This window comes from Lutra lutra, chromosome 2 (assembly GCF_902655055.1).
Source record: "Lutra lutra chromosome 2, mLutLut1.2, whole genome shotgun sequence".
Lineage (NCBI taxonomy): Eukaryota > Metazoa > Chordata > Mammalia > Carnivora > Mustelidae > Lutra > Lutra lutra.
The window spans coordinates 59,090,220-59,109,858 of NC_062279.1; the positions used below are offsets into that span (position 1 = coordinate 59,090,220).

Below are 19,639 nucleotides of genomic sequence, written 5' to 3' on the forward strand. Positions count from 1 at the left end.
GCTCCCTGTCCTCATTTCCTGAGGGAACTAGGGAAGCCACCATGGATGACCCCTCCTCTCCCCTCAGGGGTCCATCTGTTTGAGGAGTCACCCGGGTAGTGATGCTCCTCAGCATCAGTCATGGTCTTCTTCCCTCTGGAAGGCCCGGGGGGAGGGGAGAGTTGGGTGGACTGTGAGGACCCACCAGTGCTAGTCACATTGCCACAGAAGAGGCATGGCCAACATCACAGCCAGGTGGCAAGAGGGAAACCCTGCTCTCCTGGGGCCCATGTGCCACACCCTCACGAGCTCCCGGGCCTGGGGTGTCTGCAGCTCCCTTTCTTGCCTTCTGAGTCACCGCTCAAACCCACCAGCCCTTCTGACAGAGCTGGAAACAGGCATCGAGCCCTCTGGAAGCTATTTTTAGGGTTCATCTGTTCTTTCTGATTTCTCCTCTAGATTCCATATTTTCCCACCCCCAGATCTGAAAAAGCTAAAGATTCTGGACATCATTCATCATTCCCCCCTCCAGGTGCTCTCCTTGGCTGGATAGCTCAGCTTGCAAGCTGGGCCTTCACCCCCACCTTCGAGTACCACTCCCTCCTTCTCTTCTGGATCCCCACCCTCACCCTGCCCTCCCACCCCACCCCGGCTCTGGCTCCGTAGGCAGCATGGAAAGCAGGCTATTTGTCTGACATCATCTTCCACTCCCTGGCCTGCTAAGAGTTACTCACTCAGGCAATCCCTGCTCCGCCAGAGACTGTCCAATTGCCAAGCAACCCACTGTCGGCCAATCACTGAGCTCAGAGGTGATGTCATGGCGAGAGCGAGCAGTGGTGCTGATGTGGAGAGAAGCCCAGGGTACCACTAATTGAGGGAGTGAGGAAGGGAGCAGCTCGCTTCGAACGGGACTGCAGGTAAGTAGGAATGAAATGCAAATTATTTGAGGCTTTTCAGACAAAAGAAAAAATTAGCAGCGGCAGAGAGTAGAAGCGAAAGATCTGGCACCGTTGTGCTGCCTTTGGTTTCACTCCATCAATTCAACTTTGTCAAATCCTGGGGGAAATGGGGTGATGTGAAAAGAATGGGTCTACCCCAGGGGTAAGGGGATGGCTAGAGGCAGTCCTTCTATTCCAGAGCTCAGGAGAGAGAGGGCGGGCGGGAATTGCCAGGGTTTCTTTTGGGTCGGATGTCCATGGTGAGTTTTTTCCTGCATAAAAATGTTCTGTTGCACAGGCAGAATGGTTTTGTTGAGTCTGTCTTCCCCTGAGCTGGCTCTGATGCCCAGACCCGCTTCAAGCTAGCAGCTGCTCTGGGTTTTACATTTCCTTTCTCAGCCACAGTTTTTCTTGGCTCCCTTTCCCTGTGTGTTTCATCCTTTTCTTTCTCCTTTATCTGCACTGGGTTACTTTTTGCTCCTGTATTCTAAGGATACAATGAGATCACCACCTCTTCCTAGCCCCGCCCCGCCCTGAGGTCAACTTGCTCCTACCTGGGCAGGGCCAGCGGGCTGTCAGGCAGCAAACTGCGGGAACCCACAACTGCCACGCCCTGGTCCCTGCTAGTGGCCGAGCCAGCCCCTCCTTGCTCAGCCCACTGCCCTCACCAGGAGTTTAGGCAATGCTCTCTTCTCATCCACGGGACCAGGACCAGGGATTTGTTGTCCAATGGCCAGCTCCGTCCCCACGTGGCGTGCTGTCTTTGTTTCATTCCTCCCAGGAAGATACAGTTAGGTGTGGAGGAGTCCCATTGTCCTGAAAAAAAAAAAAAAAAAAAAAAAAAAAAGTCAAACAAAAACAGGTCCCCTGAACCCCTTGGGAGGGATTCAGAAATATTGAGGCAGCCCAGGTTCGAACCCTCTGGGCTGGGATACCTCCGTGTCTCAAGACCAAGAGAACACATTAGGAAGGGATGTCCAGCGGTGGACTACTGGAGTTCTGTCGGGTGGGTGGCAGGTTGAGAGGGAATGTGGGAGAATCTTTCTCTACTGAGGCTGAGGCCCCCTCTAGGGGGAGGAAACCTCTCCCACTGGCAGGGAGTCAGGGTGCCAGGGGGAATGAGATCATCCACCAGATGAGGAGATAATCATAGTGCTGGAGCAAGAGGTGAGGAGGCAGAGGGGCAAGGTCTGATTAGCAGCTCCACTGAATGAAGCTAGAGCCTCCAGAGACCCTGCCCTGTCCTCTAGGGCCAGCCAGCACTCTCTCCTCAGCTTGTCCCAAGCCCCCACCTTGCTGCTAGAAATGTGCTTGCACCCTCCTTAAAATCCACTTACCACCATCGCCGGAGCACCTGTCAGCAGGTCCCTGTCCTGGGATCACCAGCTCCACCCAGGCCACTCCTGGAATAGATCTGGATTGGACAAGGATCTTTAATTGCTAGATGAATCCACCAAGAGCATTGTAGAGAGTGAGCTCCCCACCGCTGAGGGCATTCAAGCAGTTAGTTGACCATCCACAGGGTGGCTATAGAGATTTCTGCCTTGTGTTGGGGGCTGGGTCTAGGTTAGTGTTTTTCAAACTGCAGACTGAGATCCAATAGTGTATTGTGAAGTCTGATTTGTGGGTTGTAACTGTTTTTTTTTTTTTCAAATAAAATGGGATAAATGAGAATGGAAAAAAATCAAAACATATTCCATATAATATAGTAAATGTCTTTATCACAATTTCTTAATTATGTATTTTCAGTTATGTAAATATTTATAAATATAAATAATGTTATATTTATAAACATATTTTAGAAATATTACTATAGTTACAAATAAATAAGCATATATTTACATATTTATGTTTATAGTTCAGTTATGTGTACATTTCTGTGTATGTAGTTGTATCAGTGACTATAGGTATGTGTGTCTGTCAGCGTTATGACGGGTATATCCTGGGTCATGATACAAAATGCAGTTCTTTGTTGTTGGTCCCAGTAAGAAAAAAACACAAGCTCAGTGATCCTTATGACCTTTTCTAAGACTGTAAGCCTGTGGATAACTCTTAACAGACTATGAATTTTTTAAAAAAATTTTTAATTTTGGTAAAATACACGTGACACGAAATTTACCATTTTAACCATTTTATGGTGTACAGTCCAGTGGTATTCATATTTTTGGGCAACCATCACCACCATCCAGCCCCAGAACTTTTATCATCTCTCCAAACTGAAACTCTGTCCCTGTTGAACACTAATTCTCCATTCGTTCTCCCTCCGCCCCAGCCCCTGGTACCCTCATTCTATTTTCAGTCTCTATGAATTTGATTACTCTAGGTACCTTATGAAATCATGTAGCCTTTGTGTTTTTACGACTGGCTTCTTTCACTTGGTATAGCGTCCTCAAGATTCATCCATATCATAGACTATGAACTTCTTGCAAAGAGAACTGTCTTGCTCAAACATGTCCCAATGACCACGTACCAAATAGGTGTCCAAAATCCAAGTACCGTGTTAAGTGGAAAACTGTGTTTCTGTAGGGGGGCATTCTCAAAAATTGAGAAGTCTGGTCTAATATTGTTCTTCCTGAGCAGAGTGTTGAACAGACACACTATTGGCCGAGGGGGTGGTGGGGGTGTCTTGCAATTTTTTTTGCTTAACATTTAGATTTCACTTTGGCTCAATAAAAGAAATCCCAGGGCCAACCAAGTTTGGCTGCCTTCTAGGCCATTTAAACCACATTCGCCTGATGGGACATGAGTGTGCTGACCGATACGACTTCAAGTAGAGCAATAAAGATTGATAAACTGAGATCTGGAGAGTAAAGTGTGACAGGAAAGAAGGCAGAGAAGGAAAGTAAGAGGAAGGTAAAGTGAGAAGGACAGTGTCTGCATTAAACCAACCATACAGAAAGAACGGGAAAATTCAGATCTTTTTGTATTATTGATTTTAAATAATGGGATGTTTTCAAAATCAATATCATAATCCAAGAAAAGCTTAATTTTTCCTGAAGTCTTAAGATCCTTTCTGCAGACCCCCTTGATCTCTTTATATTATTTCTCACTTAACTGGAGACTATCATTTGGAGGTACAGAATTCCCAGAGATTTTGAAATCATAGGTAGGTAGAAATGAGCCATTTATTTGGGGGAGGGGTATAGAAATTTGGGAGAAAACTATAAAACATTCAAAATGTAATTTTTTATATTGCTCTGTAGAGATCCAAACTCTATTTCCACCCCCCCCCCCTTTTTTTGGCTTGGCTAATAAACTCTCATCATGTATAATTAAATTTGCTTACTAAGTTAGAATTTGCTGTATTTAGAGATGTGACAGTCTGGAAAAAGGTTATTTTTTTTTCTGGTTTTTTTTTTTTTTTTTTTTTTTGAGGAAGAGTATGGACAAAAAAAATCTCTTCTGATATTTTAAAAAGCATTTTGCAGGTTTTTACATCTTTAGTTCCACTAGGAAGACAGGAAAATACACAGATAAAGGTCCACTACCCCTGCTTCCCCATACACACTTACACATCCCCCTTCCTCCTCTATGCTCTCTGGTCTTTTCTATCCATTCAAACTGATGGTTGCCATGTGTCCATGCCCTTAGGGTCCTTCTTTCAGAGGTAGGTTGTTGAAGGCAAGAGGACAGAACAGATGGGAAAGGGTGGAGCTCTGGGATGATTGGCCTAATTTATGGTGGAGAACAGGCATCCCGGGAGTTCAGAGAACCAATCAGGGAATGTGAATCCGGAGAAGGGAGCTGAGTGCAGACTATAGGGTGAGAGAGGGGGTGGGGCAGGGTGTAGAGTTCCAGGGGATCGTTTGGGTGTCAATGCCCAGGTAGAAAGCAAGGTTGAAACCGAGAATGAGGAAGCAGGTGGATAGATTCCATTAGCTATTAGCACTAACACAACTTACCTGACTGTTGATCCTGGGACAGACCTATCTGTCTTCATCACTTGGCACCAAACAGATATGTAAGGATTCAGTAAATATTCCATGAACCCTGCTTGAAGAATGTATTACCCCAGAAGTAGTCTAGCTAACCACAACTTATCAAATTAAAGAACTTGGGTACAAAACAGATATGGTATTGATAATGGTGAAGGCAAGAAAACACTAGAATTTAGATGGTTTGTCTAATTATTTTTCTTGTCTAATTATTTTCTTTATTAGTGAGGGAGCTGGGGGGAGGGGCAGAGGAAGAGGGAGTGAGAGAATCTTCAGGAGGCTCTCACAACCCTGAGATTACAACCTGAGCCAAAATCAAGAGTCAGATGCTGAACCTGAGCCACATGCATGCCCCAAGTCTTTGTCTAATATAATCAACATATTTATAGAGCTGAATGCAAATGTCAAATATTGAAGGCTAAGGAATATGTCTATTAAATTTATCATTGTATTACTTCCAAGCACCTTCCTAATGTGATATGTATAGTCAATTCTCAGTAAATATGTGTTGAACAAGTAATTTAAGAAAGAAATCAATAATAGTAATCCAGACCTGATAATACAGATCCCTGTGACAAAATCAGAAGGTTTGTGGTGAAAGGAAATAGATGTATGTAAAAGCTCTCATTTTTCACAGAGAAAACCATTAGATACTGTTTTCTTCTTAATATAATAAAACATAGATATAAATGATTTTTAACTTGGAGATTAAAACAAGATGTAAAACTTACAAAGCACTGGGGAAGAATGAAAGAATAAAGAAAACAAGAATAATATTGTAAAAGATGAGAATCTCTCTTGATTGTAGCTAAGTGTGGATTGGAAACCTGGCTCTGCCCCTCCTACGTAGTATTGGGAAAGGCACCGACCCTCTTGGGCCCTCTGTCTCTTCATCTGAAAAGGGTGGGAAATGAAGATGCCAGAGATCACCATGGCTCCTCCCATCTATGGGCAGAGAGCTTGACCTGTGGAAATGCCTACAAATCTATTGTTTGTTCTCTGCTGATGTGAAAATGATTTAATTTATTACACTTGGTAGGGCGTTTGAACAGGACTTTCTGAGGCAATGCCTGTTGTAGGAGAGAACTCAGTGGTGAAAACTTTAAGCCCTCGGTCTGCCCACGGTTGGGGTGCGCAAGGCTTTGTGCACCCTTCATCCACATGCCCTAGGCAGTCATCCACCCTACTTATATTTACACTTGGTCTTGGATATGAGAAAGTACCATGGAAACTTGAAGACGTTCGTTCAAATCCCATCTATATCATTTTCTGCTTTCTGCTTGTAAGACTTTGGGCAAATCAAGTCACTTGCCTGAATTGATCATCAGTAAAATGGGTATAATAGAACCTATTTTATAGGATTTGGAGAGAATGCAATGATAAAATATATATGCCCAATTTACAACTATCTAGAAATCATGGACATTAGGAAGAAAAAAAAAACTAGAAGGAAATGCCAACAGCAAAGTGTAGCGAGATGACAGGGATTTCTTTTCTGAAATAGGATATTAATATGTTTGTAATTAAAACATTACATATAAAATGTATATACGCACGTACATGCACTTGAAAGTAAACTGAAAAGCACTCCAAAATATTGCTACTGTTATGACTAGGACTCCAATTACAGGGCTTGTTCCATACTCAATGCTCCTAAGTACTCTGAGTCCAGCATCTTCCAGGGTACCGGGTTCGCAATGCCTTGCCCTCCATCCAGCAACCCTGCATGGAAGTCCGTGCCATGGAATTTTGCTTCCAATATTTTGATTCTCCCGTATGTATTAAATGGAAAATACGAGCAGCCCAGAAAGTGCCATCACTGTAGATTATTTGGGGCTGTCATTTTTCTAGACTTAATTTTCCTTCTTTGGCTGGCCTCCCAACAAAGTTGTTACAACGAGGAGGGGCTCCCTAGACTCTGTGCTTGCCAACAGGTGACTCCTCTTTATTTCCTAGAAATACGACGGAAGCTGCATTCCTGAGCCTGTTAGATACTGTCTGGAAGTTCCCTCTGACCCTGGCTCCCACCATCTCTTCTTCCTGAAGCCCTTAGAAGCAATCCCTGCGGGTGTGGTGATTGAACAACGCTAGCTCCCCAAAGCCAGCCAATCACACGCTATTACGCTTTACCCTGTTGCCTTTTGTGGGTCTCACTGGTCCGGTCTTGGCCTGTGCTCTACTGGCTGCTCCTTCTCCCTCTATAACATGGTCCATGTTACTGCTGGAGAATTGCTGTGGACCCGCAGGGCATCTGCAAAACTTTCTGAGACTCCAAATTCTCACCTTGGGGACCTGTTTCACATTTTCATCGCCCAAAACCCCTGTGGTCATTTTAGGACCCAGCTGAGGGCTTGGCACAAAATTAAATATTCAATAAGTATCGCGGAAAGAACCACATTCATGAAAAAATAATTTATATCCCTTTTTTTTAACCTCAGATGAGATGTAAAGCTTTCAGTCAAAGTCCTTTGATCGGCACAAAATAACCATGGTTACCGTGCCGAGATAGGATTCCATGACATTTAGGTCACATGTACAGCTGATTTCAGGCACATACATAACTTCAACAGGACTAGTAATTGGCACAGACCTAAAAAGCCACCTCCCTGTACCGAACATGTTTAGACGTCCCAGATCAGAGCTCACTGTGTCCATGCCCTGATTCCATGCCAGAGTCCCTCTATCATCTCCACACACCCTCACCAGGGACCACTCTAGTCAAACCACTGGCATGTGCGTTAGATTATTACCCTTCAAAAATAGTCCACATAGGATTTGGCATATCCTGAAAGCCTCATGTGGGCATTCCTTGCAGTGACAAATAAAACACAGTCTTACTTGGGGAGTGTGGGCTGTCAGAGGAGCCTCAAGGGGATCAGGCATGCACCTAGTAAATGGTCATGATGCTAGAGCATCAGAGAGCCTGGTGTGCATCTCTATGGGCTCCTGGGCATCAACTACATTACAGAACACCTGGGAGCATGGGGCGCCATTTCTGGTCATGTAAAAAGTCCTTTAAATCCCCATCTTTTCATGCAGCTCAGGTGGCCCCCACATGGGTTTTCCCCTCATGTTCTGGTGTGTGGGAGGAGGGAAGGGATCAAGAAGAAGGGTAAGGGTGCTGGAATTCAAAGGTTTGGACCCTGGTCCCATCTCAGGGCGACCTTAGGATCTTTGATCCCCGGGGAGGAGTGTATTGGCACTTTGGAATGGACAATTGTTGGTTGTGTGGGATGGATATGTGCCGTTCAGTGTTTAGTTTATCCAGCTGTTGCCCACTGAAGGCGTGGAGCACCTCTAGTCTAGTGACTATCAAAGAGTCCCACGTTTATTCCTGGGAGTGAGGCTGACCTAGTTGGGAACTTCTGTCTAGTGGTCAGAAATTCACTCCACTCCGCAGCTGATATTCTGACGTTCAAGGGGAAAACGGGGGACTCTGACCTCTTTGCTTTAGACATCTTTCCCCCCACCATGCCACACGAGATCCCCCTTCAGTCAACAGTCTTAATTTCCAGACCTTCTCTCTCAGCCACCCTGTCTGCCAATCAAAACATACTCATTCTGCGTCTCGTGTTTTTATGGCCTGGGTCTCTTCTCGTTTGGGTTATTGCTAACCAACTACTTCTACCAATTATGTTAATGGTTCCATCTATCAATAAAAATGTGTGATACTTTCTTTTCTATACATAGACTTAGATGCTGGAGCTGGAGTGAATGTATAGATTGGCTTGCAGGAAAACGGTACTGGCTGGGATGCAAATAGTCGAGGGCTTGTTCTAGGTGGGTCCTCGTCACTTTGTGCCTAGTCCTGGCTTCCAAACTTCCTCTCCTTATCTTTTCCCAAGGCTGATGCTGTCAGAAGAATCTTTTTGCTTGAGTAGCAACTAATGACAGAAATGGCTTTAGAATGAACACCCAAGGTCTGCCTTTCCCACTTGTAGGCTTTTGTGTCATTAAACTCACTCTGCTGAGCTTCAAGTTCCTTCTTACAAATAACCTCAGAGAACAAATTGGAATAATGCTTGTGAATTTTCTGGTACCAAGCAGGTGTTCATGATGTGGTAGCTATTCCTTTGGCCATTATCATCAGCATCACCGTGTCCTCTCTCCTCCTTTAGTCCAAAGATGTCAGCGCCTTCCTGCTGAATAGAATATAAAGAGCAAATGCTTTCCCTAGTCGGCTGGTTCCTCATCTTCTTATTGCTGGTCTACCAGTTGGTCCCAATGAGCCTTGCATGCAGCCCACTGGGCCTTCTCTGTTTCCCATTAAATCCAGTCCACATGCTCACACACTGTCAAGTTCCAAAGCCATGGCAGGGATAGAGGCACCTGCAGAATCTGATTCTTCACATGAAGATTATTGGGATCATGTAGGTGACAGGAGTCGTAATCTGTGCTCCATGAGTAGAGGGCTTTAATTGTCCTGCCCAGGTCTGGCTGAAGGGCATGGTCCCTCATTCCAGGTACCTACCCTACAGAAGAAGTCCAGCTCAGTCCCCTTTCTTTCTTAGAGTATCCTTCTCTGCCTCACTTCACTTACTTGGACCTCCAGCTTTAGATCCATTACCTAGGTTAAGTCTGATGCCATGCCCTCTCCTGCAAGGGCCTGCTGGCCCAGCCAGTCACCTCATTAATCAACTTGGCTATGAGCCAAAATTGTGTGGCATGGAGCCTCGTGACCAGGGATGTCACATCCAGGCCCTGTTCAGGGACCCACTGGTACTGTCAGGATCAGCTTGGCTCAGAGGAAAGAGGCCCATTGTGCTGCATAGCAAGCGGAGTGAGGCCTGGCAAAGAACACAAAGGCTTCAGGGAGGAGCACTTCAAGGTCAGTTGACCTGGCTTTAAATCTCTGCTTTTATACCTCTCTAACCTCATGACCCCGAGTAAGCCACATAAACCTTCTGGGCCTCTGTTTCCTCATCTGCAAATGGAGATTATTGTCCTTAATTGCCGAGCTGGTGAGGACCAGGGCAGGGACTCTGAAGCAGGGATGTGGGTGGTGGCTACCCTGATGGAAAAGGCAGAGAAAGGGAAATTCACATTCATTAAGTACCTCCTTTTTGCTGGATGCTGTAATATGCTTTTCTCACTTCAATTGTGCAATTTGGTGCAGAATTAAGATGGAGAAAGCAAATTAGACATGTGAGTGACAGCTAGTAAGTGAGATCAAGTCTGAGTTTGACTCTGCATTGGTCTGGTCCTAAAGCTGAGCCCCCTGCCTTCCCCTCCTGCCCCCCATGGCTCCCCCACTCATCTGCTGCTCATCCATAGCCAGTACAGACCCCAGTTGCCAGAGGGAAAACACCTCATTAAGGAAGGAAAGGGGCTCTACATCAGTCTCAGAGTCCTTCCCCTTGTGAGCTGCAGGCAGTGAAGCTGTTGGCTCACACCAACCTCTGCTGGCACGGTGACCACTGAGGGTGATTGCATTAGTTGGAATTCTCCAGAGAAACAGAACCAATAGGATGCATACAGAAAGAGATTTATGATGATGGATTAGCTCATGTGGTTAGGGAGGCTGAGAAATCCCACAATCAGTCACCTGTAAGCTGGAGACCCAGGAGAGCTGGTGGCATAATTCCAGTCCAAGTCTGAAGGCCAGAGAACCAGAGCTCTCATATCTGAGGGCAGGAGAAGATGGATGTCCATCTCAAGCAGAGAGAGTGAATTCATTCTTTCTCTACCTTTTGTTCTTTTAAGGCCCTCAACAGATTGGGTGAGGCCCACCCACATTGGGGACAGTCATCTTTCCTCAGCCTGTCCACTCAAATGTTATCCTGTCCATGAGACACCCTCAAAGACACATTCAGAAATAATGCTCACCAGTTATCTGGGCATCCCTTAGTCCAGTCAAGTTGACGCAAAAATTAACCACCACAGTGACCAAAGATCAAGTGGTCCCCATGACGACTGTTTACCACTGGCTATTCCTCAGTTCACTGGCTAGCAGCCTTCAGTGGGGCCCTGTCACCTACTATTTCATCTCTCCCTCCTCCTTCACAATCTCTGGTCCAGCATCAACCACAGACACAGAGCTTTCTCACACCCCACCCCCACCTTGCTTGTGTTCCTTCCTTGGCACAATGCTCTCCCTGCTTAATTCCAATCATCATTTAAGACTCAGTTCAGGTACTGCTAACACCAAGACCCCCGCCTGGCTCCCCAGGGTCTCCCAGGTGCTGAATATGAAGCCCCAACTCTGTACTCCCACAATGATCCTGCATGCTGATTTCCAACTCTGCACCAACCACATTATGATGACATTATTCTATAACAATGTTTTTTTTCTCTCATAGTCCAGGGTTATGTTAAATGGGGTCAAGGAGTGCTTACGACAAGAGGTTCTTGGTGGGTAGTGAGCAAGGGGCCATCTGGAGTAGTATTTTGACATCCTCTGTCCAATTCCTTCTGATCTCATATCAGAACAGGCTGGGCAGGGAGGTCTGAGGGTGGGAATAGGGAGAAATTCAGGACACAGAGTTATTTTTTGAAAATTCCCAAGTGATTCTGAATTAAGATTTGTCTCTCACCCTAGCTTTTGTTTTGGGCCAGCCATTAAGCTTCACAGAGAGATAAATGAACACCTCTTGACACATACAATTTTGGGAAATCTGTGTCTGATACTCAGGGAGACTTGAGACTAGAAAGCCAATTATGAAACTATCATTAGTACATGGAGACTGAACTTGATTGTGGTGATGTTGAAGAGAGGGTCTGGGTTTGGGAAACGGAGAGTGGGTGTGTAGAGTTCCTGGTGGTGGGAGCAGACCAGGTGCCTTCTGGGATTCCCTCCCCAATTTTATAAAGAAACTTCGTATGCAAATAACATGTCAGTGGTAGAATACTCTCTTTTTCAGATTTGTGACGGCATCCTGAGTTGGTGACAGACCTACTTTGTGACTTTGAGCCAGATTCAGCCCTCACCGTCCAGAAAACATGACCCTCGCTGGTAGGTACAAAAACTCTTAATGTGATGGGGCACCACAGCATAGGGTATTTCTGTACACACATATATGTACTTACATAGGCACAAAGAAGGATAAAAGACTGACAGGAAGTAGAACTAAGGGTTAAAGGAAGTTCTCTCTAGAAGATGGGTGGGATCACCATTGAGCTTTTCCTCCTTTTACTCATCTGTGTATGTTTTTAAGAAGTTTTTACAATGTACATATATTATTTTGCACTTAATTATGTTTTCAAATTGTAAAAGAGAATGAGGAGGAGAGTGCTTAAGCACTACATTGGGTTTAGCTGAGAACAGAGAGAGCCTGAACATAGTGGAGCCTAAAACAAGGGGCATTGGCCCTAGGGTGGTAGGGGTACAGGCAGGAGCACATGCCAGGCCCAGGGCAGAGGTGGGCTGGACTTCACCGTATCAGCTCTAACCTGTGACCTCCTGGTTTTCAAATCCTCTTCTGACACAAAGAGGCTAGGCAGTGGTGGGGCTACTCCTTCAGCCCTCATGGATGCCAGCATGTTTGGCTTTGACCACTGCACTGGGAAGGTCAGAGAAGACTCACATCCTGACCTTGCCTCTCAGTGAGGGGCAAGACTAGAGTGATGATGGTGAGCTTCTTTACCTTTCAGTGATGCACTGCTGAGTACCTTGAGTAATATGGAGTGTGGATTTCCTGTATCTTGGAGCAAAGTAAATGAACTATTCTGGCAAATGTGAGGAAAGAGAGAACTAGGTCCAGGGTGCCAGGTGGGGGCAAAGGCATTAGTGCTTGTGGTCTTTACCTGAAGGCATTTTGCATTCAGTGCTAAGAAGGGAAACAATGCACTGAGGAGAAGATGGGATCATCTGGGTGCTTTGGAAGGCTTAGGTTCTGATAAGATGGACAGAAGTGGACATAATCACACACGAAAATCCTAAACCAGGCTGCTCAGGGCAAAGGGGGCTGGAGCCTCAGTCAAGGGATGGGTCTGGATGGTTTAGATACCTCTGTGGAGACTGGTCACCCCTGGGTGCTCGGGTATGCAGAGTCACAAGAAGGCTGACTTCTGAGTCTAGAAGGGGGTCACCATGTTGTCCTACTGGTGTTTCTGCAGCCTACAAAGAGAAGATGAAGGAGCTTCCACTGGTGTCCTTGTTCTGCTCCTGTTTTCTGGCCGATCCCCTGAATAAATCATCCTATAAATATGAAGGTAAGTGAGGGCCACCGTTGAGAGAATAACTTGTGGAGGGTTCCTGGGCTTGTATCCATGAGTACCACACTCCTGTCCCAATTTCATGAAACTCTCCTTCCCATGTCACATTCTCTTTCCCAGAGCCAGTAAAACCACCACAGCTTATTCTGAGGGTCTAAACACCTTGAGAGGGCAAGTGTGGGGCTGCTGCTGGGGGATTAGACAGCAGGTGAAAATCTGAATCAGACCCTCTGCAGAGCAATCTTGATCTTAGCTTTTCTTTATTCATTTAACAAATGGATGCTGTGGAGAATACAGAAGTGAAGCAGACAGAGATTCTACTCTTGGAGAGCACCTAGAATAGAAGACAAGATGCAGTATGAATCACTAGATTCCACGGTTGACAGGTCTCCTCTGGGAATGGTGGAGAATGTTCTGAGAGTCCAGAAATGGAGAGAGGGCTTCTACCTGCAGTCACCCAATGAGGGTAACCATGCTGACTGGGACTTGTGAAAGGTTCCAGGACACTGGCAAGGAGCACTGAATGGCCATGTTCTGACCAGGGAGGGGCGGGGAACAGGACACCTTTTAATTTTCCAGGGATTAAAAGGAAGGGACAGATTTGTTCTGGAAATGAGAGATGAGAGTGCTTGGGTTACCTGAGATTGTTCTTTCTGTCTAGGCTGGTGTGGGAGACAGTGTAGGAGGAAAGATCAAAGCCAGCGGAAAGACAGTGCTGACTGGAGAGAAAGAAGAGAGCAGGGTAGGAGGGAGCAGGGGAGAGGTGGCAACAGGCTGAGCCATCAGATTGGTAGTGGGACAAGGAGTGGGGTGGTGGGTGGTGGGCAAATACACCACTGTTGGCCACCACTGAGGACAATTTGAGCAAGAGCTCAAGTGTGGGAGAAGCCTTGTGGCAAAAGCAAAAGCAAAAGCAAAAGCATTTGCTACAGCCATTATTAGAAGCCACAAATCCTGGGGCACCTACTCTTGGAGCCTGGGCCCTTACTGTGGCTACCAATTCCTTGAGCCCCATTGGAGCCCACTGACTATTAGGTACCAGGTTCAGGGCCAATCCAGAACCCTGGTCATTGATTTGCTTTGGGGACCCCAGATCTCCCATATATGTATGCACGTGTGCATGCTTTTGGAGGGTCAATCTAGTCTTAGAGAGTGAGCAGCATGTTTTCTGCTCTCTTCAGCAGATACAGTGGACCTGAACTGGTGTGTAATTTCTGACATGGAAGTCATCGAACTGAACAAATGTACCTCGGGCCAGTCCTTTGAAGTCATCCTGAAGCCACCGTCCTTTGATGGGGTTCCCGAGTTCAATGCCTCCTTACCCAGGCGGCGAGACCCATCACTGGAAGAGATCCAGAAGAAACTAGAAGCAGCTGAGGAACGAAGGAAGGTAAGTGCCGTCCTTTCTTTCTTCCAACTCAGCATGACAGGAGGGAGCTGGATAAGATAAGAGGTGGCTCTGAGCTGGGGTCAGGTCACCACCAACCTACAAATATTTAGGTAGCACCTCCCATATACAGGGAAGATAATGAGGAACCATTGAGGGAAACAAAGAAGTAAAGGTCCTTGGTCTCTAGGAGCTTACAGCTTGTTAGAGGGGTAGGACATTGCATGACATATGTCCACGAGGTGCACACTAACAGGAGGAAGACATTGACAAACACTAAAGATTTCTATAAAGGCTAGACAATCAAGAAAAGGGCTCCTTAATTGGGGGAAGGTGAAGGTCATGGTGTGGTATTCTTTCATCCCTTTGTGTGCGCTCTGTTTCCTAGTGATTCTTAATGGCCCAACTCTGGTGCCATCTTTATGTAAGCTTTCCATCTTTGAAGCAGAAAATAATCTTCTTCTCACTTGGATTTAATGGCCTTTCCTTTCTACCTTTTAAGGCATATGTCACATGCTAGTCTGGATTAGAGTTAAATATATATACATATATATGTATATATATATATAACCTCTATGAGACTTTTTTCTTTCCCAAGTTGCTAGGATAGTACTTGGCACATGGTATATAGTCACCTAATATTTGTGAATCAATGAAGGAAGGAGGGAATGAATGAAGGCAATGAGGAAAATCAAAAAACAAAAAACAACTGAGGGAATGGTGGGAGAATCCAGAAAGTGTCCTTGTTTCTTGCCAATGGGCCAGGGACCAGGCTCAGGGAGGTATGTGTTCTGGGTATAGAACTCTTAAGTTTTGGTGGTGAAAACACACCGTGGCCTGTTCACTTTCAAGGGTCTCTTTCTCCCTTTGTGCTGCCTTAGTACCAGGAAGCTGAGCTCCTGAAGCACCTGGCAGAGAAACGAGAACATGAGCGAGAGGTGATCCAAAAAGCCATTGAGGAAAACAACAACTTCATCAAGATGGCTAAGGAAAAACTGGCTCAGAAGATGGAATCGAATAAGGAGAACCGGGAGGCCCACCTTGCTGCCATGTTGGAACGGCTGCAAGAGAAGGTAAGTGTTCTTGGTGAGAGAGGAGACTCCTGGAACACTCTCTTCCTTCCAAGGCAAGTATAAAGGACCTACATATTATTTCAGGTAGCAAACAGCCTCAGGTAGGAAAGGGGGTATGTCTGTTAGACTGGATCTTTACAGGGCTTCAAGGGATGTTTTGGGAAGTCATAGGTAAGAAACATGAGCTGAGCTCTGGAATTCCTTGGGAGATATTTTGCGCAGTTACACAATTGAAATTTCTCATTGTCTTAGGGAGATTAGACCTCTTATCTCTAGAGAAAGCCTGCCTAATGCAAGAGAGTAAGGACGAACAAGCCGTTGTACATTCTTGGCTTCATCCTTGAATGGACCGATTCAATTTAATGAAAGATGATGACTTGGGCTCTTGGCTCTAAGCCAAGGACATGATAAGCTGAGTTGACCATTGAGCAGGAAACATGATTCTCTCCAAACCTCTTGATTTGGACTGAGTGAGTCACGGTTCTTTCTAATATTCTGCCCTTTGTCAATAAACCTAATGGTGTCACCTACATAAGAGAAACGTGAGAGACTGGGATTGGTCCCACGTGTCAGCAGAATAACAGCCCGTTCTGCTGAGAACACGTTGGCCTCATTTCCTGAGTCTCAAGGCTGCCCCAGTTTCTCCTGCAGCTCCTGGGAGAGCTCCAGCTCTGTGTTTTATTTCCAGGAGCCGCCTGCTGCGCGGTGACTCCCGGGACCCGATCGGTGGCCTCGTCCCATGGTGAGCAGCGTGGTCCCCACTCCTTCCTGCCCATCCACCTAGAGTCTCAGGCACTTGGCAACAGCTGCTAGAAAGACTGGTTTCTTTACAGGGGATCTGAATGTTGCATAGACCTTGCAGCTAGCCAGCATGTGGCAGCCCTTCCACTCTCACACTCTGCCCTAATGGGGCAGTAAGGCCTCCACCAAGTATCAGATGGGAGGGAAGTGATCTGGGTCTCACTTCAGTCTTCCCCAGTTGTTGATGGATGGCTAGGAACAAACTCTTGCAAGAAAAAAGAAAAAATCTGGGATTGCCATAAAGTGGGGGATGGGCACTCAGGACAAACCCAGAAGAAATACTAGAGACTAGAGCCACGATATGGTATTTTAAAAAATGGCAAAAACAGTTTTACTTCTTCCTACTCCCATCCTAACAACAAATCCATGAAGTAAGTAGAACAACGTTATCCTTATTTAATTGATGGGGAAACTATGTCAGAGAAGGTCGAATAACTTGGCCAGGGTCACACAACCCCTAAGCAGTGCAGCTGGGACTAGAACCCAATTCTCTGGCTATGTAGTCCAGGGGACTCTTTCAACCCCTGTTTCAGGGGGACCAGTCCACAATGATCCCATTAGCCTTTTGCCAGAGAGAGGACAATCAGAGACCAAAGAAAGCCCAGAAATCTAGGGTTCTGCCCAGAGAACTCACCTGAATGGAGGCCGATTCCAAGGTGAAGAGTTTGAGAAATGCCCTCCGTCTGGAGTAATAACTATGGAGGTGGAATAAGACTCAGAGAAGCAGATGTTAGAGTCAGAATCTGAGTTGGCATCACTCCTTGGGGACTGTGACCCTTGGGCACTGAGGAAGGTGGGAGGTGTGGTAACAGACAGGTGTGTGGCTTCTGCCTGCTCCAAGTCAATGCTTTCCGTGTCAGGTATCTGCATGGGTCACTGACCATCCACATCAGATTTACCGGGTATAGAGTTTAAAACTATAGATCCTTGGGATCCTACTGATCTACCATCACTGGCTCTCTAGGGATGGTTCCTGAGGACCCAGCAGTTTAACCAATTCCCTAGGTCATGCTGGTAATGCATAGCAGGGTTTAGAACCATTATCCTAGACACACCACTACCCACACTCTTCCCAGGGCAGTGGAAAGTTCTAGGGTCTTCTCAGGGTTGGATTCATAGTTTTTGGTCTATCCTGGGCTCCCGAACTGCCTCAGTAGGCCTACTCCAGGCTGACTTTTGATATCTGAATATGATGCTATCTGGGTGATTGCCAGGGTCTGACAGAGACCATATTTATCAAGCACCTGCCGTGTGCAAAGTACCATAGGAGGAACTGGGAAATATAAAGAAGAAAAAGGAATGCTCCCTGCCTCCAAGAAAGTCACCATCCAATAGAGGACACAGACAGATGCACAATGAGCAGTGACGTAAGGCAGATCATAATGTGCCCTAGAGGGGAAAGCTAAAATCACAGAATTCTAGAGGTAAAAAGAACTTCTGGTTTAGGGCCCTATCTTTAAAAACCAGAGAGCCAAGGTCTGACTGATGAAGTGGTTGGTCAAGGTCACACAGCTGATGGGACTTTGAGGTCAGATCCCATCTTTTGGTTTGATTATGTTGTCCGGCGAAGACGGTTCTCATATGCCACTTATAAAAGAGTCCACTTTTTGGAGTTGGGTGACATTTCCAAAAACTCCCCAGTCAATTTATATTTAAGAGCCCTCAGCTTTCACCACGGGGCTGAAGAAAACAACTGAAGGGATGGACAGAAGTGAAAGCAACGGTCATGTTGCAAGTCTGTGTAGGGGACATTTGTAATGAGGCCTGTCTGTTCCACCTGGTCCTCCGGTGTAGCTACACTGAGCTGCTCCTTACAATAAGTCAAGCAATGCACTCAGTGCAGGCCCAGGAGGGCCAGGTGAAGGAGGTGGCTGGTGGGGTCTGAGGTTGCTGTGAGGTGGGTCTCCCCGGGGAGGTTGGCCCCAGTCAATGAGCTCCTTGGGGCCGCACCAGTCGGCTCACTCACCTGCCTCCTACCAGTCTTACCTGCGACCTTCTGCCCCTTCTCAGGACATCTTTGCAGACCAATCCAAGGTCCTCATCACTTCCTGCAGCTGCAATTCTTTACTTTGGGTTCTCTTAGCCCTTGGCTTCCTTTTTATCCCTGGGGAAGCCTGTGTGACCTGCCCTTTTCACTCCCTTCCTTCTCAGGACAAGCACGCAGAGGAGGTGCGGAAAAACAAGGAGCTGAAGGAAGAGGCCTCCAGGTAAAGCCCAGAGGCCAAAGAAGTTTCCAGAACAGCCGGACAGCTCCAGCAGCTCCGCAGTTCCCAAGGCAGCCTCGTCCGCCGTCGGCTGCTCTCCCAGCACTGGGGTTTGGGGGGAGGGGGGTGGCCAGGGGTGTTTCCTCTGCTTTTGGTGTTTGTACATGTAAAGAATTGACCAGTGAAGCCATCCTATTTGTTTCCGGGGAACAATGATGGGGTGGGAGAGGGGAGAGAAGGAGAGAATTTGGGAAAGGAGGTAGAGAAGGACTTATGGACATTGCAACCCTGCCCACCGCAGACTCAGGTCAAGTCCTTGGCTTTTCTTCACAGTGAACATCCAGGCACCGTGTCGAGGGAAGCTACAAACGGGGCAGTAGAAGTACCAAGTGAAGGGTGGGGTCCTGGGTGACGGTGTGGCTGCAGAGCGTGGAAGGAGAAGCCCAGGGAGTGGGTGGGGGGCCCGGAGGTCTTGCTTCTGCCCTGCAACAGGTGGGATGAGGTCTGAGTGTGTGTGTATTAACCATCATCTTTTGATCATCATGACCAATGAAATATTTACTCCAGGTCTCCTGTTCTTTATTTTCTGAATTTGTCCTTTGAGTGTTGGACAGAATATTCTTGGGTTTCTACCCCTAGGGTGGCTGATGTCCCTTTTTTTCCTTAGTTGGACCATCAGAGCATCTGAGAGGTGCTGGGTGAGGCAGGTTAAACAGCCAGCCTTCGGCATAATGGAAAGTTTGCTTTTGCTTTTCTTCTTCTTCATTTTTTTAAACCCCCTTTGTGGGTTGCCCATTATTGGATTGAGTTCACTGAATTGATGAGGAAAGAAATTCCAGCTTGCCTTCTGTGGATTGACATTCCAATGGTCCTCAACACACACAGTAAGAAGGTTCCCCTTTCTTTGGGAGTGTGGGATTCTAGGTGGTCATAAAAGTGAGCAAGGAAATAAAATGTTTGTTAATGGAATGCAAAGGGATCATTTCAGACCCACCTTATCCAAAACACTAAACCATGACTGGGAAAGGAGTTTCCTTCTTCTTCCTTGCAAACAGGGCCACAGCCTTGCAAGCAGGCCCACACTCTGTATAGCTTTGGACAGCTTTATAAATAAACCTTTTGGTAAGTCCCCCTACACCAAACCACCAGTGGTACCACATTTGGCTTC

The 19,639-nt window shown here is 46.4% G+C and overlaps 1 protein-coding gene across 4 annotated transcripts; it reads left to right on the forward strand.

The window, feature by feature from the left end:
- The first annotated feature begins 776 nt into the window (after positions 1–776).
- Positions 777–19,032, forward strand: STMN4 (stathmin 4). 4 transcript variants are annotated; one of them, XM_047717522.1, is made up of 8 exons: positions 777–896; positions 11,713–11,804; positions 12,908–13,003; positions 13,668–13,748; positions 14,188–14,396; positions 15,275–15,466; positions 16,155–16,208; positions 18,419–19,032. In XM_047717522.1, exons 2-7 carry the CDS (start codon positions 11,792–11,794, stop codon positions 16,173–16,175), a joined length of 612 nt encoding a protein of 203 aa, XP_047573478.1. In that variant the 5' UTR covers positions 777–896; positions 11,713–11,791; the 3' UTR covers positions 16,176–16,208; positions 18,419–19,032. The 4 variants fall into 4 exon arrangements, with proteins under 4 accessions (XP_047573478.1, XP_047573477.1, XP_047573480.1 ...); XM_047717521.1 differs by lacking the exon at positions 16,155–16,208 and having other exon boundaries at positions 785–896; XM_047717524.1 differs by lacking the exon at positions 13,668–13,748 and having other exon boundaries at positions 786–896.
- The last annotated feature ends 607 nt before the right edge of the window (positions 19,033–19,639 follow it).

Excerpts from the sequence above, each read along its gene's own strand:
- STMN4 (XM_047717521.1), top strand. Across the intron at positions 14,397-15,274 it reads CAGCTGAGGAACGAAGGAAG|TACCAGGAAGCTGAGCTCCT; the intron begins GTAAGTGCCGTC and ends GTGCTGCCTTAG. Across the intron at positions 15,467-18,418 it reads TGGAACGGCTGCAAGAGAAG|GACAAGCACGCAGAGGAGGT; the intron begins GTAAGTGTTCTT and ends CTTCCTTCTCAG.